At 63.7% G+C, this 21,817-nt stretch overlaps 1 protein-coding gene and 1 long non-coding RNA gene across 7 annotated transcripts; one reads left to right on the forward strand and one right to left on the reverse strand.

Moving 5' to 3' along the window:
* Positions 1 to 52: 52 nt before the first annotated feature.
* On the forward strand, positions 53 to 21,360 carry GLIS2 (GLIS family zinc finger 2). Of its 3 annotated transcripts, none has more exons than XM_072835564.1 (7): positions 53 to 202; positions 15,228 to 15,470; positions 16,264 to 16,436; positions 17,124 to 17,300; positions 17,389 to 17,522; positions 17,610 to 17,728; positions 18,685 to 21,360. In XM_072835564.1, exons 2-7 carry the CDS (start codon positions 15,299 to 15,301, stop codon positions 19,482 to 19,484), a joined length of 1,575 nt encoding a protein of 524 aa, XP_072691665.1. In that variant the 5' UTR covers positions 53 to 202; positions 15,228 to 15,298; the 3' UTR covers positions 19,485 to 21,360. The 3 variants fall into 3 exon arrangements, with proteins under 3 accessions (XP_072691665.1, XP_072691664.1, XP_072691666.1); XM_072835563.1 differs by lacking the exon at positions 53 to 202 and adding an exon at positions 1,398 to 1,507; XM_072835565.1 differs by lacking the exon at positions 53 to 202 and adding an exon at positions 10,996 to 11,060.
* Positions 3,995 to 12,078, reverse strand: LOC140638376 (uncharacterized). 4 transcript variants are annotated; one of them, XR_012035446.1, is made up of 5 exons: positions 11,535 to 12,078; positions 10,762 to 10,950; positions 9,072 to 9,210; positions 8,580 to 8,670; positions 3,995 to 4,848 (listed from the first exon to the last, which is right to left on the reverse strand). It is a non-coding gene; the product is annotated as an uncharacterized lncRNA (long non-coding RNA). The 4 variants fall into 4 exon arrangements; XR_012035448.1 differs by having other exon boundaries at positions 3,995 to 4,851; XR_012035447.1 differs by lacking the exon at positions 3,995 to 4,848 and adding an exon at positions 7,018 to 7,455.
* Positions 21,361 to 21,817: the final 457 nt, after the last annotated feature.

Raw genomic sequence — 21,817 nt, forward strand, 5'->3', positions numbered from 1 at the left:
TACTAGGTGCAAAGCGCGGTGCCAGGAGCTGAGGATGCTGCATGATCAAGACCCGCCGGCTTCAGGCGCTGGCTGGGGACAGCGGCAGCAGATGCACTCGGAGTCAGATGCCTCACCTACCAGAGGATGCTCTTCCTCTCCTGCACTCCTCGAGGCCAACTGTGAACCAAGATCTGCCACCTGACCGCAGAGCGGCAAGAAGGTAACTGGGCAGGGGCTCCAGCTTGGCCCAAACGAGACACACCAGAACGCGAGTCTGGTTCAACGTCGGGAGGGAAAAGACAGCTTAGGGGGGTGCGGGGCTTTCGCCCTCGCCGGCACCCACTCCTTCCACGTCCTAACGGCGGGCGCCGCGCAGGGGCGCGGAGGGAGCGCGGAGGGTCGGGGCGCGATCGAGGATCCCCAGCGCTCGGGCTGGGGACGCAGGTAGTCCCAACCGCTAGGACCAAGACTAGGGCCGAGCGGAAGTCCGGACCGCTCCCGGCCGGACTTCGTCCTGCCCGTCCCGAGGGCACGGGGGGTGGGGGGGCGGGGGGACCAGCCCGGCTTGGGACGCGAGGGAGGGGCTCCCGTCCGGGCTCGAACCCCGGCTTGAGCCTCCCCGAATCCCGAGCCGGGGCCTCTGCCCGCCGGGCGCTGCCCGCGCGTTCCTGGAACTGGGCTGGGCGGAGAAATCAGGGCCTGCGGAGAGGCATTCCTGCCGCCCTCCCCGCCGCCCGGGGCCGCGGGGGGCCTGGCCAAGGTGACCCCGCGGGGGGGAGGCGAGGGGCCCCCCGCCCCCTCGGCCGCAGCGACCTCCTCCATCTTCCCCGTCTCCGGGGCTCTTCCTCTGGGCCCGCCCGCCCCCTCCCCGGGCTTCCCCGAGGGCGGGACATCCCTCCCCCGCGCCCCCGCCCCCCCCGCCCCCCCAGGCCACCTCCCGGCCGTGTCCCAGCGCTGCCCTCGGGCCGGGGGCGGGGCCGCGCGGGGGTGGGGGGCGCGGGGATGGGGCCGCGGGGGACGCCCGCCGCTCGCCGCGGCCCCGCCGCCCTCGCTGCCTCCCTTCCCCCGGCCCCGCGCCGGCTCCCGGCCGCCCCCTCCCCCGACGCGCACGCCCCGCCTGGCAGCTGGCGCCCCGGGCCTGGGGCCGCCGCGGCGAGAGGGGTTTGCAGGGAGGGCGGGCGCGAGGGAGCCAGCGGGGGAGGGAGGAGGGAGCGAGGCCGCCCCCCGCGCCCCTCCTCCTCCCCCTCCTCCGAGGCTCGCCCGGCCCTCCTCCCGCCGCCTCCCTCCTCCCTCCTCCTCCCTCTCCAAGACATCCCCGCACGGCCCGGCCGCCGCGGCCACCTTCCCTGCCGGAGCTGCAGATGTGGCGGAGCGGCCGGGCGCCGGGCGGCCGAGCCAGGGGAGCCCGCGCCGCGTGAGCCTCGCGCCCCGGCGCCCGCCCGCCCCGGCCCCCCCCCGCTCGCGCCCCCGCCGCCCCCCGACCGCCGGAGCCCGCAGCCCGGAGCCCGCCGCCCCCGCCGCCGAGGTAGGAAGCTCCGGGGCGTCGCGCCGTGGGGCCGGGACCCGGCTGGCGGGGCGCGGGGGCGCGGGGGCGCGGGGGGCCCGGGCCCCGAGGGTCGCCTCCGCCGCCCGCGTCCGCGCCTCGCCTCGCCCCGGGCCATTGTGAGCCCTCGCCGGGGCCCCCGCGCTCGCTCCCTCGCTCGCTGGGCTCGCGCGCTCCCTCCCTCGCCGGCTCCCGGCCCCGTCCCCTCCGCGTCTCCGTCTTTCTCCTCCCTCCTTCCCTCCCTCCGTCCGGAGGCCGGGCCGAGCCGCGGCCGGGCCCAGGGCGGGAGCAAACTTCGGCAGGGAAGTTGGGCGGCCGCGGAGGGGGCGCGCTGCGGGCCGGGGGGGCCCTGGAGCCTGGGCACGAAGTTGTCTGGGGCGCCGGGCAGCCGCCCCTTCCCACGGCTGCGCCGGGCTGTTTCCAGGACGGGGTTTGGAAGGTGTCTCCTCCCTCGTCCGGGAAAGTCTCCCCCCTGCTGCCCCGGGCTAGCCCGGGCCCTTCCTGGGCCGGGGGGAGGGAGGGAGGCGTCCCTGGGGGTCGGGACCGGGGGTGCTGCGGGGTCAGGACCCGGAGCCGGAGGCCGGGCTGGCACTTGTCTGTCCACTGCTGTCTGCGTGGAAGCAGAAGAACCCGGCCAAGTGAAGGGGGCAGGGGACCCGGCGGCCCGCAGGAGGGTCTGGAGGAGTGGGGGAGGGGTGAGGCAGGTGCATCCCGAGGGAGGGAGATGCCGGCACCCCGCTTCCCGCAGGCCCCCTGGAACGGGGCTGGAATCTAGGCTGGCACCTGGAGGCCCTGGCACACTGCCCTGGCGGGTCAGGTCCTCGGGCCACAGCAGGGCAGCATGCTGCCCGTCTGCCTGTCCAGGAGGGCCCTCCTGGCCTGGCCCCCCGGGGCAGTGATGGTGGCAGGGATCCTGGCCCTGCCCTGGGGCCTGGGAAGCGGGAAGGGATCCTGGGAGGAGCCCTGGGCCCCCAGCCATCACAGCCCAGGATCTTGGCTCTAAAGGGAACGCTTGACACTGAGGGGGCAGCCAGGCGAGCCGGGGACCTGGCCAAGGCCTGGGCTCTCGTGGCTCTCGGTCTAGGCCAGGGCCAGGGCCTGAGCTGTGGGCTTTCGAGGCAGCCTTCCTGAGGGTCTTCCAGCCCCGAGGGAAGCTGGGGCCGAGCCGATGCTAGAGACCCGCAGGAGACACCCTGCCCCCCCAGGGGCTTCCTCAGTTCCCAAGCTCAGGGAAGGAGAAACTGGCCGCTTCCTTCTGCCCACCCACCCAGCCCTCTCCAAGCCCCACTCCCGGTGCCACAGCGCCACAGCTGTTCCAGCCCAGCCCACACATCCCTCCCCGTGACCTCGGAGCCTTCCCCCTCTGCTCCTCCTTCTCCCCTCTGGGCCTGGGCTGGGCCTCCCAGCTGGCCCTGGCCCACTCTGGGGGAGGGGCTGCACCTGGGGAGCTCTTCCGAGGACACCTCTTCCAAGCTCCAGCCCTGCCCGTTTTACAGCCCACCTCCAGTTCTCCTTGGCCCTGTCTGCAAGCAGCCAAGAATGAGGCAGTGCCAGGGCGTTGGGGCACAGTGTATGGGGGTTGGGGACCCCTTGGAAGCAGCCCTGTTTTCCGTAGCTCCTTACCCTCCCCCTCCTTTCCGGAGCTGCCATTAGCGCTGACCCTCTGACCCCCAGAGCCTGCCCGCCCTTCTCTGTCTGTGACCTTTGACCTTTGGTGTTAAATCCCTCCAGCTGGGGCTCTACGGCCCCTGAGTGACCCTGGCCTAGGTCCCCTGGGGGGCCTCTCCCTTCTCCTGGCTCTCTACACAGCGACACCTGCCAGTCCCTCCCTCACTGATGGGGAGGGGGTGCCCCAGGAAGCCAGACAGTGAGTCACCCCACTTCCAGGCACCACTGCTTTTAGAGTCCGTGGCTTTGGGGGATTCACAAGAGCCAGGCCACAGCCTGGAGGGTAACTGGGAAAAGCCCCTGGCCTGGGAATCTGATGTCTTAGATTTGAGTTTGGGCCAGGCCACCAACTCCCAGGGGTCCTTGGGCCGGCTCCCCACCCCTCCATCACCCCACCCCTTCCTGGGTCTCAGTTTCCTCTTCCATAAAACCAAGAGGTCAGACAAGGTGAGCTTTCCGAGTTGGAGTCCGTGAGAAGACTTGTTGTGGGGGGGATGCTGAGAAGTGGGGTCAGGCCAACAAATCCAACTCTCAATTATCCGTGGGTGGAGCCAGTATGAATAACTGGATGCCACAGACATCCCAAAACCTCATTTCAAACAATCGTGTGAACCGCGTCCCCCCAAAGCTTTTGTTGTTTCTAAAAAGCCAGCTGCGAATGGGTAGCCACAGCCATGTCTTGTGCCTGGGCTCCCCTTGCTGGGAGTGCCCTCGGAGGGCAGACTGGCCTGCGGGAACACAAAGCCCTGCCAGGGCCCCTCCTGGGGGCCTGGGCCAGCACCCCTCTCACCCCACCTTGCAGCCCCCACCCCCCCTTCCCTGGCCTGGCCTTGGCCCCAGGCGGTGGGAGTGTCTCCTGCCACCTAATCCTCCCGGGGTCTGAACTGCAGTAGAGGAGGAAGAATGTGTTTTCCTGACAACATTTTCCCATGTGCATTTTCATCCACCCTGACTTGCCTGGAATCCCACTTGGGTGAGGGGGTGGGGACGGGTGCTGGGCAGAGTTGGGGGCAATCCCAGGATGAGGGAGGGTGGCGACGGCTGTGCCTGGGGGACCAGATGTTGGGGCTGGAGCCTGCAGTTGAGCTTTTTGGGAGGCGTCGGGGTGGGGCCCTGGTGCTGGGAGGCGCCCTGGGGTTTGGTGGGGGAGATGGCTGCTCCTGGCTCTCCCCTCAGGCACCGGATGACCCCCCCAGGTTATGTACCAGGGGAGTCTGTGGAAGCCCCTCACCCAAGCAGGGAGTTCGGCTTGTAGTGGAGAGGCCCGAGCTGGGTGGAATAGGGGGGAAGGTCTTTTCGGGGTTGCAGAGAAGCCTCCCTCTATTCAGGATTATTATTGTCGTTTTATATTTCACACAGATGACCGAGGCCAGGGGGTGACTGGCGGAAGGTGCCGGCTGGTCCCCCCTTCACCCAGAGTTGGGGAGGATCCCTGGCTGGTGAGGTCAGGGCAGCCAGAAAGGTGTGTGGCCCAGACGTGTGCCGGGGTGGCACCTCTCTGAGATGGGATCTGCACATCTGCCCCAGTGGCTTCTAAGGTGGCCTACTCAGCGCCACCCTGGTGCATTCAGGTGTGGCTGGGGGCGGGGATGCGGCATCGTGCACCTCCGGTAGGACCTCTGGCGCTTTGCTGACCAGCCAGGGTTGAAGCTTTGCTGCTGGGACAGGAAACGATGTACTGTGGGGGTTTCTGTGTAGGGGCGCAGCCTGAAGCACAGAGACCCTGGTCTCTCTCCTGCCTCCGGCTCAGCCCTGGAAACCCCTGCTGTCTCTCCAACTAATAAAAATGCCAGCTTAGGCCCCTAGGAAGGCAGGGATAGGGTGCCAACGTTGGTCAGGGGATGGAACAGCCTGGGGAACACCCTGATTTTTTCGACTCCCCGAAAAAATCAGCACACTGCCTTAAGTGGCCCAGGGAATTTTGCAGGTGTTGACATCTGTCACCTGAAATTGTCACATCAGCCCTGTGAGGAAGATCCATTGATCACTGTTGACAAATGAAGAAACTAAAGCCTGAGGATGAGGCAGGACCAGTGGGCATCTGGGCCCAAGTTCCTGGGTGTGCTCTGGCTGGGGGACTGGGGGGTGCTCTCTGGTGGCCAGTTTCCCACCTGGTTTAAGAAGGGATCCTGCTCTTGAGGGGAACCCAAGGTGGCCCTAGCAGCTGTGTACACAGGGCCCCCAAGCCTCCACCCTTTCTGGTACTGATCCTTCTGGCCTTGGCTCCAGACTGCTCCACGGGAAGGTGAGGCCTGGCCCAGGTCTGCGGGGGTCCCTGGCCCTTCTTCTCATTGCAGCTGTGGTGATGTGGGACCCTCCCAGGGGAACTCTGGGGGCCTCTACGGAGCCTGACCTGCCATCCTGGCCAGGACGCTTCTCTCCACACTCCCTCAGGCCTCAGGCCGTGCAGGGCAGAGGCCTGGAGCTCTGGCCTTCCTCTCCTCCTCTCCCTCCCAGATGGGATGGAGGGTTCTGGTGAACTCATGGTCAGGCTGGGAGGAGCCTGGGGGGCACAGAGATATGAAGTGATTCCAGTTTTGGGGGGGGACTTTCTATCTGCTCCAGATGCCCCTGGTGGGGGTTGGGCAGAGGGATTGAGAATCTTCTAGAGCTGTGACTGGGGGTCGGGGGAGAGGCTGGGGCTTCCTCAGGCCCTTTGTCTTCGAGGCCTGAGAAGCCAGGTAGTACCCGCCACAGGAAGGGCCCCGCTATGGAGCGTGCGACATGTGTGTGCACACGTACTCCTGCCTTGGCAGATGGCTGCCCGGGGAGGGGACTGACCCACCCCTGGGCCCCCTCCTCCAGTCACAGCCAAGGGCGGGTGGGAGGCTTCAGAGGCCCCAGGAGGCTGCAGACCTGCCTGAGTCAGCCCTGGGAAAGCAGTCCTGCCCAGCTGACAGAGGGTTGCGTCTCCTTTACACAGACGCACTCACAGGCTAGTGCCCCCTGGGACCCTAGAAGTAAGGAGGCGGCTGGTGGGGGCAAGCGGGGGGTGGGGGTGGCGGCGACACTGAAGCTTGGAGACTCAAGGGCTTGGCCTGGGGTCACTTGGGGTCAGGGAGGGACAGAGAGGGACCGGAGCCTAAGACAGTCTGGCCCTGGCCCCTGAAATGTCAGTTCAACCTGGGAATCCCCTCAGCTCCACTGTTGCCAGCCCTGCATCCACCACAGGCCCCCCCTCCACCCCAGGCCCTGCATCCACCTCAGGCCCCCCCATCCACCACAGGCCCTGTATCCATCCCAGGCCCGGCATCCACTGCAGGCCCCCCATCCACCGCAGGCCCTGCGTCCACCCCAAGCCCCCCATCCACCCCAGGCCCCCATCTGCACAGGTACCATATCCACCTCAGGCCCCCCCATCCACCCCAGGCCCCCCCATCTGCCCCAGGCCCCCCATCAGCCCCAGGCCCCCCATCCACCGCAGGCCCCCCATCCGCCCCAGGCCCCCCATCCACCACAGGCCCTACATGCACTGCAGGGGCAGCGGGGCAGGATGCCCTGACACTGGGCCCTGACGTGGGGGCAGCTGCGTCTGGGGAAGCCTCTCTCTCTCCCTTCGCCCCATCGTCCAGCTGGATCTGGCTGGCAAGTTCCGGCCTGCCTGAGCCCTTTCTCCCCTGGGCCGCTGCCTCCTGTATCCAGAGCCCCCAGCCCCCAGCCCCACACTTTCAGGCTGACTGACCCTGAGCTGTGATATCTCTGCCCCTGGGCTGTGGGGCCCTCCATTGTCCCGCCTGTTCTAAAGCTCTGCCTGCAGCCTGCCCCCCCAGCACCCGCCCGCCCCCCTGCCAGCACGGCTGGCTGTTTGCCTGCCAGCCCCACCCTCCTCCAGACAGGGACCGCAGCACCACCTTAGGACACCTAGTGGTCACCCTGCTTGGTCCTTTGGACCATGGGTCCCAAGGGCCTGAAGCAGGCCGGGCCTGGCAGGGCCCTACCCAGTGGCTGTTTCCTTTTGGCTTTGGAGATTGCCCCCAGCTTCTAGATTTGCTTTGCTGCTGAATTGGAGAAGGAGGGGAGGGGCACGGGAGGGGCACGGGAAGGGGGGCAAGGAGAAAGGGCTGCAGGCAGGGGATAGTGGGGGGCTAGGGGTGGAGTCCAGAGTTCCTGGGCCTGGCTGCTGGCTCTTCTGGGGTGGGCTCTGCGCCACGCTGGGTGGGCATGGCAGGACAGAAGCTGGGGGAACTGGGCCCTGCCAGTCATCCCATCTGAACCAGGGCAACAGTGGCCACCTCGTCCTCGTCCAGGTCTCCTCCTGGGTCCTTTGCAGGGGAAGAGACCTCTGTGTCAAGGCCCAGGCCCTGCCTCTCACCTTGACCTTGGGCAAGCCACTTCTTTCTTTGGGCCTCAGCCCCTCCATACCTACCCACCTCACCTGGCTACTGGGTACCACAAATGGATTTATTCATTCAACCAACACACACTGAGTGCCAGGTGTTCAGGAAAAGCAGAGAGGGCAGGTGCGATGGTGATGTTTAGGGAGCGGTTAGGGTTCTCAAGCTCCAGGCTACTTTAGGCCAGTGCTTCCCTTTCCCGGGTGGGGAAACTGAGGCCCAGAGCTTGGCCCACATCAGATTGTGGTGGGCCAGGTTTCTGACTCGGAGCCCCCAGCACTTTGCATCACTGCACAGATCCTGCTAGTGGGAGGAGTTAGCACAGCGTGGGCGCCGTGGGAAATAGTGCGGTGGTCTGCTCCATGAGGCCTTCACCTGCTCCAGGACTCCCTTCTTGGAGTGAGGCTCTAAATGCCAGGTGCAGGGGTAAGTGCCAGGGCCAAAGACGGGTGTGGGGGGCAGTGCGCATGGCACTCTGTGTGTAGGGCTGGGCACCCAAGGTACGTTCAGAAGCTGGTGACATGATGGTACAAGTGAGGACTTGGACCCTGGATGAGTGTGGCAGGCAGCACAGGCCCCTGCAGGGCTGGGAACACTGTCCTCGGCAGCCTGGGGACAGAAGCAGGTCCTCTGCTCGGCTGTCAGGCCCCTGGAAGAACAGCCCACGCGTGGCTGCAAGAGTCTGAGGCCCGGGAGGGTGAATCAGGGAAGACCTGCTGCGGGAAGGGGTAGGAGGGGAATGGCAGATGGAGGAGAATATGGGAATGTGGAAGGTTGTGCAGCGGGACCTGGCACCCATGAGTGAGCATCGGGCTCATGGGAGAAGGAGGATCCTGAGAAAGGAGGTGCCGCAGGGGAGCGCTTGAGGCCTGGAGCCTGTGGGCTGGAAAGGGAGAGGGTGCTTTCTGTGTAGAGCACTCCATGGCTCCCCAGTGCCCTCCAGGCCCTGGCCCAGCCTCTCTCTTGGGCCGCAGTCCAGGCCTCTACAGCATTGGGCCCAGAAAGAGTGTGGGCCTTAGAACCTGGTAGTGAACCCCAGACGTGCTACTTACAAAGCTCTGTGACCTTGGCGGGTGACTGAACCTCTCTCAGCCTCCATCTCCCCCTCTGGAAAATGGAGAGGCTAGCACCTAATTTGCAGGGCTGTGAGGATGGATGGAGATGGTGAGCCCGAGGCAGACTGGCCTGTCTGGCCTGCAGAGCAAGTTAGGATCTAATGCCCCAGCACTTCACCCCATGTCTCCCTGCTTAGGAGCAGCCCTCCCAGCCCTCCTGCTCTTGTTCCCCCACCGAGGTCTGGGCGCCTTTCATCCTCATTCATCTGTGGGCCCCCAGGACGGAGTGGGGTGGAGGGCCTGCTGCTGGAATGCATAACTGAGCGATGGGGTAAATGAGGCGGAGGGAGGGAAGGGCCAAAGTCCAGAGCCCGCCTTGCCAGCCTCTGCTCAGAGTTGGCAGGTGCTGTCCAGGGCCTGCTGCTTGTCCCAGGGCAGTGGGAGGGCTGGGCCGTGGCAAAAGCCCCCAGGACCCAGGGAGGTACTCACAGGGTTGTCTTAGAGCCGGACTTGGTTGGGAAAGTGCAGTTTTCCTTCCCTTTGGGGCCCGGGCCTCATCCCTGCTGCTTCTCGTAACTGCTGGGTCCCAGAGCCTGATGCTGGTCACATGCTGTGTCCTGTGTGTATGCTGTTGGGGCACAGGTGTGACACACATGCATGTGCCCGTATGTCGGGCTGCTGTGAGTGCCCGCCTGCGTCCTGTGGGATACTGGCCATTGCCTGTGGCGGCCCCAGAGAGTTCTGGCACAGTGCCCAGCCCTGACTGTCCACCATGAGTGGCAGTGCTGCCTAGCAGGGCCCGGCCTGCTCCCGCCGAGGCCTCAGTGGGTGTGTGTCCCTGTCTGGCTCCCCACAGCCCTGCGCCAGCTCCTCCCAGGGATCTGGGCAGCCTGGGCCTGGCCCTTCCCTTCCCAGTCCGAGGGCGGGCGTGGGGGCTGCTTGGCGGGCTCGCCTCTGGCTAAGGCCCAGGTGCAGGCAGTGCTCAGAGCCCCACGCACCACCTCTCCCCCTGCACCCCCCAAGCAGGCTGGGCAGACAGGAAAATACCAGACATAGTTGTGCAAAGGTGGCTGCAGGCAGGCAGGCAGCAGGGGGTGGAGGCCCTTGAGATGGGGGCCTGGAAGCCACCGGCCTGAGGGAGGCTTCTGTGCCAGGCTGGCCCCTGCAGCCGGACAGACATGCACATCTGTGTGAGTGTGCATGTGTGGGCCGGGCCCATGAGTGAGTCGCTCCTCCCTACCCTCACTGTCCCCCGCCCCAGCCTGGTGGCATTGGTGAAGCCAGGACTGGTGAGGGGGTGGGCACAGGGGCGGGGAAGCCAGCCTTGAGCCTCCCAGCTTCAGCACTGCTGAAGTATCTGGGTGACCTGGGGAGGCCAAGGGATTGCATGGGGCACCACCCCCCCCACGGCCAGGAACCAGAATCCTCAGTCTACTAGTTGCCAGCATCTCCTGCATGCCAGGCACTGGCCCGCCTCTCCCTGCAGGATGTCCTGGGTCCCCACCTTGCCGGTGAGCTGACACCTGACACCTTATGTGGTACCTGTTTGTGACTAAGGCTCACCGGGGCCACAGGGACCCATCTGAGGCCCCACAGCCATGGGCCAGAGCGCAGGGGACTGGGAGCAGCTAGCCTGGCCCTGGCAGCGCTATCTAAACATGCCCGAGTGAGATTTGGCACCCACTGCTATTCAGGTGCTGCCCGGCTGAGGGCTTTCCTGAGGCCCCCACAGCTGAGCGCAGAGAGCTTGGCTCTGGCTGGGTCACCTGGGGTGCTGGCGCTCCCACCTGGGTGGGGTCTGCCCTCCCACGGGAATCTGGGGAGGCCCCCCAGGGCTGGCTGAGGGCCCATCTGGGATGGGGGAGGGAGGGGCCTGCCTGCTGAGAGGTTCCCAGGAAGGCGAACCCCTCGGGCTTCCAGGGCTTCCAGGAAATGCGGCCTGCCCTGGCCCCTCTCCTCTCTCCTGGGACCCGCTGGGGCTGGGCGAGGCCTCAGGATAAGCCCCTCCCCTGGGTCAGGGAGGAGGCCTGCTCCTCCCAGGGCTGCTCGGGCCTCCAGGGCCCCCCTCCTTCTCTTCGAGCAGTTGGGCCCTGGAAGGTGGCTTGGGTCAGCTGTGGCCACTGCACAGGACAGCTGATGCCTGAGGCTCTCTGAGGGGCACAAGCTTGTTTAGTTGTACCTTAAAATGAAGGCCGGGCACGCTCAGGTGACGGTGAGACTGTGTTGTCTGTGGACACGGGAGGCCAGTCACCCCACAGAGCTGTCCTCACAGCTCCAGACTAGCCAAGGCTGGACGGTTCAGTGATGGTGACAGTTAATTCAACAAGGGTGACCAGGACCTACTACGTGCCCAGCATTGTTTCAGTTGCTGAATATGACATAATAATGGGAAACATTAAGAAATCACTGGATGTGTGCGTCACTAGCCAAAACCCAAGGAGGGGTTCTCATTACTATTACCATCATCCCATTTTCGAGGTGAGGACAGTGAGGCAGGGAGGTGACTTGCCCTATCACTTGGGCAGGAAGTAGCAGAGTGGAGCTGGAGACCCAGGTGGTCTGACCCGCACTTGGGCCTGCCCGCTCAGGGGGGTGGGGGGTGCTGAGAGGGTGAGGTCTCCCCTGCCCCAGCCCCTGCCGCTGGGCTGCCAGGAGGGTGGAGCCCTTGGCCAGAGCAGGGAGGGAGCCGCAGCAGTTCCCAGGAATGTGGGGCCGTTTGCTTTGGCAGCATATCTGCCCTCGGCTCTCCAAGCCTCCCTGTGGGCCCCCCCCCACCGGCCATAGCTCGCCCCTCCAGCGCCCACCCACCGCCTGCCACCCCTCCTAGGCTCTGTACCTAACTCCCACAAACCCCTGGGAAAGGATGGGGTGCTAGGCGGGAGGGCTTTTGCCCTCCCTTCCGCACACATCCATGGGCACAGATGGTCTGGTGAACCTGGCTTCTGGACTCACCTGGGCTTGTGATCTAGGTCTGCCGCAGACAAGCTGCGTGACCCTGGACAGGTCACTTAACCTCCCTGAGCTGCAGTGATTACATCTGTAAGATGGGGGGGCCCGGCACCTGCCTTCACAGGTGCTCGCTCTTCCCCTGGCTGTCAGCAACTGGCTGTTGGTCCTGTTGTGGGGTGATGTGCGCCCAGGGCTTCCAGTGGGCTTGCTGCCCGCCCGGCCCTCGGTGTCCCCAGCTTTGGGAAGTGCATGTTGATAGCCATGATCCCAAAGCAGAACAGGGGAGGCTGGGGATTTGCTTCCCTGCTCCGTGTGGGATCAGGAAGGCCACTGGGCTTCGAGAGGTGCATCCTGAGCCGTTGTCCCAGGGTCCTAGGCCAAAAGGGCCACGGCTGACCGAGAAAGGGCAGTTTGGGGACTACGGGGCAATCAGGGGTGTCCCTCCCCCCCCCTTACAGGGCGCTGGCCTGCCTCTGGGGGTGGGTATGCCCAGGCGCCCCCTCTGCGCTCCGCAGAGCGGAGTCCAGCCCGCCGCGAGCCTGGTGAGCCCAAGCCTCAGTTTCCCCATGTGTACAGCCGTGGCAAGGGCGGGCTGCGCTCCCAGGAGGGCCCCGGGCAGCGGCGCCCCGACACCCCGACTCGGTGCGCACCGCGGGTGGGCTCCCAGGTGGGCGGGGCGGGGGCGCTCGTGGCGGCCGCACAATAGCGGCCATTGTCTGGGCCGGCGGCGGGGCGGCGGGGGGTGCGGCCCACCCTCGGGGTGACCCCCGCCCCCGGGAGGCCGCGGCCCGCCGGTGGTCCCCGCGCCGCCCCGCTTCCTCCCGCTCCCCGGGCTCTAATTAGTTCCTTTCGCAGCTGGAGCGGTGGCTGGCGACCACCTCGGCGCCGCCTCCCGCCCGCCCCCCCCACCCCCCCCACCCCCCCCACCCCCCCCACCCCCCCCCCCCCCGCGCCCCACGCCTGCCCCCCGCGCCCGCCCTCCGGGTCCCCCGCCCCCCGCCTGGGCGCTGGCCCCGGCCGCCTCCCGAGGGGGCCCCGCTGCGCCGCCAAGACCCGGACGGTGCCACCCTGGCGGTCGCCCGCCCCGCTCCTCGGCCCCAGAACAAAGAGCAGAGCCCCAGTTCAGAACCCGCGTCTACAGGCTGGGGGAGGGGGGAGGGGGGAGTGGAAGGAGCCACCTCGAGGTCCGCCAAGGTCAGGACAGGGGAGGTCACAGGGGGTCTTCCCCTTGCTGTGGGGCCACCTCTGGGAGGACGCCTGGGTGGGGCCGGCCTGGGGTTGGGGATGCTGAGAGCTGTGCGCCTTTGGGGTGGCTTTCCCGGGAGTGGGGGGCGGGCTGGGCCTCTGGACTGGGTTCTGGCTTCCATCCCAATGAAGCTCTGCCTCCCTGGGCAGAACCTAGTGACAGGAAGTGTGTGTGGGGGGGCTCTCTGGGGACTGGGCCTGCTGGTTAAGGGGGGTGCCGCAGTCCCCACTCCCACCTGGGCACTGTGCCTGCCCCACCCTGGTTAACACACTCCTTTTTTGCGGGGCCTCCCTAATTGTGGGTGGATGCAGGTCTCCTGCACATCTCCAGAACAAGATAACCAGGGTCTAGGGCTCCTCCCTGGACCCCTTCTGGCTTAGGGCAGAAGGGCAGATGCCAAAAAGGCTGTTACCTGGGCAGGGCTGCCAATCACAGGGTCAGTTTGAATTCCCAGTCCCCAAACCATCTTGCTACATGGTCCCCTCCTCTGGAAGGTCCGGTTGGGGGTGGGGGATGGAGGCTGTGGGGAGGCCTGTGGCCCTAGGCCAGCTGAAGGACCAGGCCACCAGCCCTTCCTGGCTCCTGAATTCTTAATCAGCATAAATATTTACTTCCTTCCTCCCCTTCCAGGCTCCCAGCACAGAGGAGCTTCAGGGAGGTTGGACTGGGCCTGTGTCTAAAAATAAACAGGTAGAGGGATAGGCAGACAGACAGACATAAGGGGAGGGGGGTCAGGCGGAGGGCAGCTCTCTGTCCAGCCAGAGGGAGAGTGGAAGGGCCCAAGGTCCATCCATCACTGTCACTCACCCACCTGCCCACCTTGGGTCTGGAGCTCCTAAAGGACCAGGTGGCAGCCTGATGGGCATCTCTGGCCCATGCGTGGCCTGGGGGGCAAATCCAAACGGATCTGACTGCTCCTACCTAATGCAGTTTAACTGGGGCAAGTCGGGTCACAGATGGGGTCCCACGACCAAGTGTAGCTGCCCCTCCTTGGGCTCCGAGAGTTGCCATGTAGCTGGTAGGGTCTTGGAATGTCCTAGAAGCAGAGGGTCCTAATTTAGGTAGGGGACTGCCTTGTTGTGTCCCCGTGTGCTTGGAGGGTCTTAGCAGAAGTAGAGCTTTTCAGGGGAGATGGATGAGCCAGGACCTGGCACCAGAGAAAACTGTTTAAAGTTGCTGAGGTACGTGGCCGGGAAAAAAGATGAGTGGGGCCATAAAGGCTGTCCTGCTCCTTCCAGCTCCGTGAAGCAGCTCTGCACACGGGTGGGCATCTCTGGTTCCCACGGGGGGAGAGAGAGGTGTGCATGTGTGCACACAGCTGAAATGTGTGGTCATGTACCATGTGGCGGTTACAGGGATGTTCTATATTAAGTTATGAAAATGTGGAAAGAATGGTCAATGACGTGGAGTGTCTCATAGTTTTGGCTTGTTTAGCGGATAGATTTTTGGGGTATAATCACCCCAATTAGCAAACACAAGGATACACTTTGACCACATGTGGAAGGATTGCCCCTGGAAAAACTTTTTGAGTTTGGAATACAGCGTTGACCTTGCTTGCTCTCGTGTCATTTGTATGTGAAGAAAATCACGCCATTGAGAAGTTCTAAGGGATGGTGAAAATACCAGTGTGAGAACTTCTAATAAAAGAGTATCATCACCACTAAAAAAAAATGATGTATGGTATATATTTTATTAACCACCCAGCAGAGCTGGTTCACTTCCCTCCAACCCTGTCCCTGGCTGGCCTGGCTGCGCCACAGTCCCCAGCTGCCCCCTGGTGGCGGCTCAGAGCCCTCTGGCTCCGTGGGCCTATCAGCACCTCTCTTCAGCACCTCTCTTCAGCACAAGGGCACCTGTCTGCACCCCCATCCCTTGGGCCAGGCTCTGCACACCTTGCCTGAGACAGGCTCTCAGCTGCCTTCCCTTGGAGGTGACCACAGCTGCCCGGGAGCCCCGACACCAGCAGCACTTGTGATCAGTAGCTGAGAACCACTAGTGGCTTCCTTGGAGGACACCTGCTCTTGGCCTGGTTCTGGGCCCTCAGGCTCAAGCTGGGCATGTGATTCTGGGCACCACTTTCCACTCGGTCAGAAATGACCTTTGGGACTTCACTGACCAGCTCCAGGGAGGTCTGGCCTTCAATTGGTAGCTCCACCACTTCTTAGCTCTGTGACCTGAGGCAGTGTCTCTAAAAATCAGTTTTCATGGCAAAATGGACCCTCTGAGCTTTGCCTCCAGAACTGACTTGAGGGTAATGGAGATGGAAGCTCTCAGTAGGTGGCTGGCACTCATGCGACCTGGGGCCAGAGCCACTTGGAAGGTCCCCCTTCCCAGGGAGACAGCCTTCAGGCTGCTATACATCCACACCTCCCTCCCCTGGCGGCTTCAGGGGCTGCAGCAGGAGAAGCCTGAGGTCACGGTGTCACAGCACAGCTCCTGTCCTCCCCCAGGTTCCTGCCTGAATACCAGCTTGGGAACTCCCCACTGCCTGCAGCCACCTCCAACGCAGCCCCCCATCACCATGCACTCCTTGGACGAGCCGCTCGACCTGAAGCTGAGCATCACCAAGCTCCGGGCGGCGAGAGAAAAGCGGGAGAGGACGCTGAGTGTGGTCCGGCATCGAGCTCTGCACAGGGAGCTCGGCCTGGTGGATGACAGCCCCACGCCGGGCTCCCCAGGCTCTCCGCCCTCAGGTACAGCACCCCTGGTGGGGCTGGGGCTCCCAGGCCCCGATGGAGCCATGGCAATGGGAAGAACGTCTGGGGTGTATCCCCCAGGACGTAACCAGGCCCTTCACGGCTTTCACCTTAGAGCTCTGTCCCTTTATTCTCCGTCTCTGGAGGGGACATTGTCCCTGGGGGGAGGCAGCTGCCCAGTTCATGAAGCTGGCACAGCAGAGCCAGGATTCAAACCAGGCCTCTGAGAGGACATAGAGGAGCTAGTAAGGGGGAGCAGGCGGCTCACAAGCAGTGACAAAGGCCCTGTGACCCACCTCCTGGGCTTCAAGGCAGCATAGCCGGTCAGTCAGGTCCAGGGAGAGGGGACCAAGCCCAGCAAGTGCTTCTCAGGGGGTGCTTGGAGCTCAGGACATCTGCTCTGCTTCCTTGGACCCTGAAAACCAGACCTCTATGTCTGAGCTAGAGGGCTCTGGAAGCAGCCTGGTCCAAACCCCTCATGTTACACAGGGAGCAGTGAGGGCAGGAAGGGGCCCAGGAAGAGTCAGAAAGGTCCCTACCTGCCAGTGTGACAGCGAGCCAGGAGCCTGGCTTCCAATTCCTGCTCACTGGGTACTTTCCACTTCTGGTCTTAACCAACGGCTGATCTCTCATGGTGGCAAAAGTCACATTGGTCAGCTGTGCAGGTGGCTGCTCAGATGCTTGGGGTCCCAGGGTGGTTTGGAGTGTGGCTGGGGTCTGCTCCCAGGGTCATGGGAGGGTGGTTCAGAGGACTCAGCTCCAGCGTCCCTGAATAGTGCTTCTCCCTTAGGCTTCCTGCTGAACCCCAAGTTCCCTGAGAAGGTCGAGGGACGCTTTTCGGCAGCGCCTCTGGTGGACCTCAGCTTGTCACCGCCATCTGGGCTGGATTCTCCCAATGGCAGCAGCTCGCTGTCCCCCGAGCGCCAGGGCAATGGGGACCTGCCTGCAGTGCCCAGTGCCCCGGTAAGGAGGGCGTGCGGGTTCTGGAAGAGGTGGATTGGTTTTCTGGAAAGGACCACAAACTAGGTGGCTTAGGACAACAGAAAGGTATTATTCCATCAGTCCTGGGAGCTGAAGCCTGAAGCAAGGTTGTGCTCTGTCCCAAGGTTCTGGGCAAGATTATTCCCTCACTTCTTTCCAGCTTCTGTTGGCTCTCAGTGTTCCCTGACTTGTAGCTGTGTCACTTCAACCTCTGCCTCTGGTGTCACCTGCCTTCTTCCCTCTCTTGTGTGTCTCTGAGTTCAAATCTCCCTTTCTCTTATGAAGACATCCATCACTGGATTTAGTGCCCCCCAATCCAGTATGACCAGGGGTGGGGGGCAGAGGGAGAGGGAGAGAGAGAATCTTAAGCAGGATCTAGGCCCAGGGTGGAGCAGAAGCCGGGTTTGATCTCCCTACCCTGCCATCATGCCCTGAGCTGAAATCAAGAGTCAGACTCTTAACCGATGGAGCCACCCAGGTGCCCCGAGTATGACTTCTTAACTTGACTGCATCTGCAAAGACCCTATTTCCAACTAAGGTCACACCCACAGGAACAGGGACATATGACCCTGGGGGCGACTCAACCTGCCACAGAAGGAGACACAGGGGGTCTGGGTGCGCTGGCCCGGGTGGGAGCACTGACAGCTCTGCCCTTCCCGTCTTCCCCAGGACTTCCAGCCACTGCGCTATCTGGATGGCGTCCCAAGTTCCTTCCAGTTCTTCCTGCCTCTGGGCTCCGGAGGGGCCCTGCACCTGCCTGCTTCCTCCTTCCTCACCGCCCCCAAGGACAAGTGCCTCTCGCCAGAGCTACCCCTGCCCAAACAGCTGGTGTGTCGCTGGGCCAAGGTGAGTGCGGGGGCGGAGGCTGGGGCTGGGGCCGAGGCCAGGGCCAGGGCGGCCCCATGTAGACCCAGAACTCTCCCCGGCCCCACAGTGTAACCAGCTCTTTGAGCTCCTGCAAGACCTGGTGGATCACGTCAACGATTACCACGTCAAGCCTGAGAAGGATGCAGGGTACTGCTGTCACTGGGAGGGCTGTGCCCGCCATGGCCGAGGCTTCAACGCCAGGTGAGGGAGGGTGAGAGGGGGGCGGGGGGAAGGGGCTCAGGTGTCGGGCGAGCTGAGCCGAGCTCCCCTGTGCCCTCCCTGGAGCAGGTACAAGATGCTCATCCATATCCGCACACACACCAATGAGAAGCCGCACCGGTGCCCCACCTGCAGCAAGAGCTTCTCACGCCTGGAAAATCTGAAGATCCACAACCGGTCGCACACAGGTGAGGAGCTGGGCTGGAGGGCGGGGGCTGGGCGGCTGGGCATCCTGCGCATCCAAGGAGGCGGCGGAGGGGAGGGGGGCAGTCTCATTGCTTAGCAGTCCTATTCCAAGTGCCACCCCTGGCTGAAGCCTCTCCTGTGGGTGCGACCCTCGACATCCACCCCTGGAGCACTCAGCATGTCGTGTGATCGTCCAAGTGCTGTCACCTGGGAGGCAGTGTGTGCTTGCTCCTCACCGGGCTCCAGCACACCGTGGGGCAGGCACTGGTGAACAGAGCCACACACCTAATTTTAAATTTACTAATCGCAAAAAAAAATTTTTTTAATTAAAAAAAATTCTAATTGCCACATTAAAAAAAAAAGGATAAAGGGATAGGTGAAATGAATTGTAATGAAATATTTTCTTGAATCCGATATATTAAAAAAAACTTATCAATGAGACGCTGGAATTAATTTTGTACAAAGTTGTGGAGTCACAACCCGGTGCGTATTTTTCCCCTCGCTCACAGCCCATCTCCGTTTGGGCCAGCCGCATTTCAAAGGCTCAGGGCCGCGAGTGGCCATTTCATGGACCCAGAGGTGTTCTGCTGAGCCAGGACCAAATACAGCACAGGGCGCCGTCTCGCGGGGGTGACCTGGGCCGCCTCCCAGTGGGTCTTCCCGGGAGTACACACGCAGATTTGTGGGACCACTGGTTGAAGTGGTCATGTCATCCGCAAATTAAAGCACAGGACGGAGGCCGGGGGCACACAGGGCTGGCTTCTGTGGCTGCGCCCCGCCGTCCCCACCTGGGATCAGATCTCGTGCTGGGTGCTGGGGACACCGTCCCCCACATCAGACAGTCCGCGCTCTCGGGGAGGTCTCGGTGTCAGGTGGGGGGCCTGGGGCTGCCCGACGTGTGGGTGGGGGTTAGGACACTGGGCTGGGGAGAGGCCCCTCATGCCGCCGCGCCCCGCAGGTGAGAAGCCCTACGTCTGCCCCTACGAGGGCTGCAACAAGCGCTACTCCAACTCCAGTGACCGCTTCAAGCATACGCGCACCCACTACGTGGACAAGCCCTACTACTGCAAGATGCCCGGCTGCCACAAGCGCTACACGGACCCCAGCTCGCTGCGCAAGCACATCAAGGCCCACGGCCACTTCGTGTCTCACGAGCAGCAAGAGCTCCTGCAACTGCGCCCGCCCCCCAAACCACCGCTGCCCACCCCTGATGGCAACCCCTATGTCAGCGGAGCCCAGATCATCATCCCCAACCCCGCTGCCCTTTTCGGAGGCCCGGGCCTGCCCGGCCTGCCCCTCCCCCTGGCCCCTGGCCCCCTTGACCTCAGTGCCCTGGCCTGTGGCAACGGTGGGGGCGGTGGGGGTGCAGGGGGCATGGGTCCCGGGCTGCCGGGCCCCGTCTTGCCCCTCAATCTGGCCAAGAACCCGCTGCTGCCCTCACCCTTTGGGGCTGGTGGACTGGGCCTGCCTGTGGTCTCCCTCCTCGCTGGCTCCGCTGGCGGCAAGGCTGAGGGGGAGAAGGGGCGTGGGGCAGTGCCCGCCAGGTCTCTGGGCATGGAGGGCCGCAAGACCCCCCTTGAGAGGACGGAGAGCAGCCGCTCCCGGCCAAGCCCCGACGGACTGTCCCTGCTGCCCGGCACCGTGCTGGACCTGTCCACGGGCGTCAACTCCGCGGCCAGCAGCCCAGAGGCACTCACTCCTGGCTGGGTGGTCATCCCGCCAGGCTCCGTGCTGCTCAAGCCGGCCGTGGTGAACTGACCGCCCAGCGGACAGCTACCTGCGGCCCTGCCCCTGACGAACGGAAAGTCTTCTGCGAAATAGCAATAATGTCCTCCTGCCCCTGGGGCCTGGGTGGCTGTGTCCCCCCCGCCCCCCCGTGGACCCAGCCCCAGACAAAGCTGGGCAGCAAGGATGGTGCTAGAAGGTCATTGGTGGTGTCCCAGGCTCCGGAGGGGGAACTGGCCCTGCCAGCCAGGGAGGGCTGTGCTCCCGGGTGCTGAGGCCTTGCTCACCTCTGGCCCTCCCCCTGCCCTGCCCCCCGCCTCGGTCCCCCAGGCTGCCCACCCTGGTGCCTCCCTCATTCAGTCGCCAGCCTGGGTCAGTGACCCTCCCTCCCTGCCTTGCCCACCTGCTAGACCTGTCCCCGTCCTGCCTGGCCTCTCTGGGCCCCTGCTCTGGGGGCTTCTTGGACCCCTTTCCCTCTGGCCCACTCTCCAGAGGGAGAGCAAGACAGACGCAGGCAAAGCCACAGAAAGAAGCCACCATATCCCTATGACAAGGTGCCTCCAACCTCAGAGAGGGAGGCCCGCTCTGCCAGCTGCCCCTCACCACTAGCCCGTCCAAAACCAGCCAGCACTACCTGAGGGTCGGCCCCTTCTCTGGGCTGGGTGCTCTCCAAAGCGAGGGGATTGCTGACCACTCCCCTGCCCCTTCCCTGCTGGGCCTCCTCCCTCTGCTTTCAGGGAGCCCTGAGTGAGGAGGCTAGACGCCAGGACCCTGGGCCCTCATTCGGCTCAGGGAATGGTGGGGCAGGGCCTGGCCTGGGACTCTGGAGGCTCGCAGGGTTTCACGGAGGTGGGAGGCTGGCTGGGGACAATCCCAGGCTGGGGCACAGCTCCCATTCTGGGGGTGCCAAGTCACAGCCGGCACATGGGGGAAGGTAGGGCTCCAGGTCAGTGCTGGGCTTGCGAGCTTTCCAGAGGCCACGAACTGAAAACCCTGGGCTTGGGGGTGGTGAAGCCATGGGAGGGCCCCTCTGTTGGGAAGGGAGAAGAGGAAGGAACCCAGGGTTTACGACATGGCTGTTTCCTTTGGCTTTTCCCAACTGAGCCTCTGTTCTAGAGGTGTCCCCACCCCCCACAGGGCATGGGCCGGAATAAGCTAAGGATGCTGGTGCTCCACTGCCCCATCCTGCCAGGCCCGGGGGGCCTCAGCATAGGCACACCCCCACCCTTGCTGTTCCCTCTGGAGGTGGCCTGGCGGTCAGGACTTTTGGCTCCACAGCCACATGACCAAGCACTCCATTTCCCCTGCTGTAGAACAGGGAGCTGCAGGCTAGCAGTGGTGGCGGCGGCAGCCCAGCAGTTCCAGGGTCTCCCAGCTGCTCCTCTGAGCAGCTCTGCAGACTCCACCCTTTCCTGGACCGCCCTTCTGTCCTAGAGGGGTCACCCTGACCGGCCTGCCCTGATAGGGCCTGGCAGTGCTGGCTCTGCCCCTTGAAGGGGCTGTGAGTGAAGCAGGAGGGAGCTGGTCTCCTTTCTTCGGGCCCCCCAGGACCCAGGCCTTAAGTCCCCAGTTGGGGGTGAGGGCTTTGAGACTCAAGCCCAGGGAGCAGAGGAACAGGGCACTGAAAGGTGACATTAGCTCAGCATGTGACTCGGTGACAGACCAGGCTCGAGAGGGCTGGTGTACGTGTTGTTGTTGTGGGTTTGTTGTTGCACATTCCAGGATATCAGTATTTTAACAGGTTCTAAGTGCCTTTCTATCGTAGCTTATGTTTTTCCTCCTCTTGGCTCCATTGCTGTTAGCATAGAGTTTAAAAAAAAAAAGAGAGATAAGCTAATGACTATAACAATATATTCCTCCATGTGAGAGGAAGTTTATAAAGAAACAATAAAAGTGAGTTGCAAAGATGGTTTCTGTCTTGGCTGTGCCATGAGCGGAGCCACCCTTCTTGAGAACGCTGACTGCCCCGTGCCTGGTTTGGGTCAGCACGGGCCCTGTTCTGGGGCTTCCTTCCAACCCTGTGGATGCCACAACGGCCAGACCTGCTCCTGGGAGCTGGGAGGGAGCAGGTCCTGAGGGCACTGAGATGGAAGATTCTGGATGAAGCATCATGGGTCCGGGTCCTGATCCTGCCACCACCTGCTGTGACTTCGGTGAGCATCTCACTTCTGGGGGAGACACAACTCCCTGGCCTCAGTCCAACCAGAGTCTGGCAAAGGCTTCTCTTTCCCGGCGTCACTGGAACATTCCACCCAGATTCCAGAGATGCTGGACTGAAACACAGCTCAAGGAGAGGTGGCCTGTGACAGAGCCAGGGGCCCAGGGCTCTGTACCCAGAGGGAAGGGCAAGGGCAAGTCTGAGGATG

The sequence above is a fragment of the Canis lupus genome, chromosome 8 (genome assembly GCF_048164855.1).
Source record: "Canis lupus baileyi chromosome 8, mCanLup2.hap1, whole genome shotgun sequence".
NCBI lineage: Eukaryota > Metazoa > Chordata > Mammalia > Carnivora > Canidae > Canis > Canis lupus.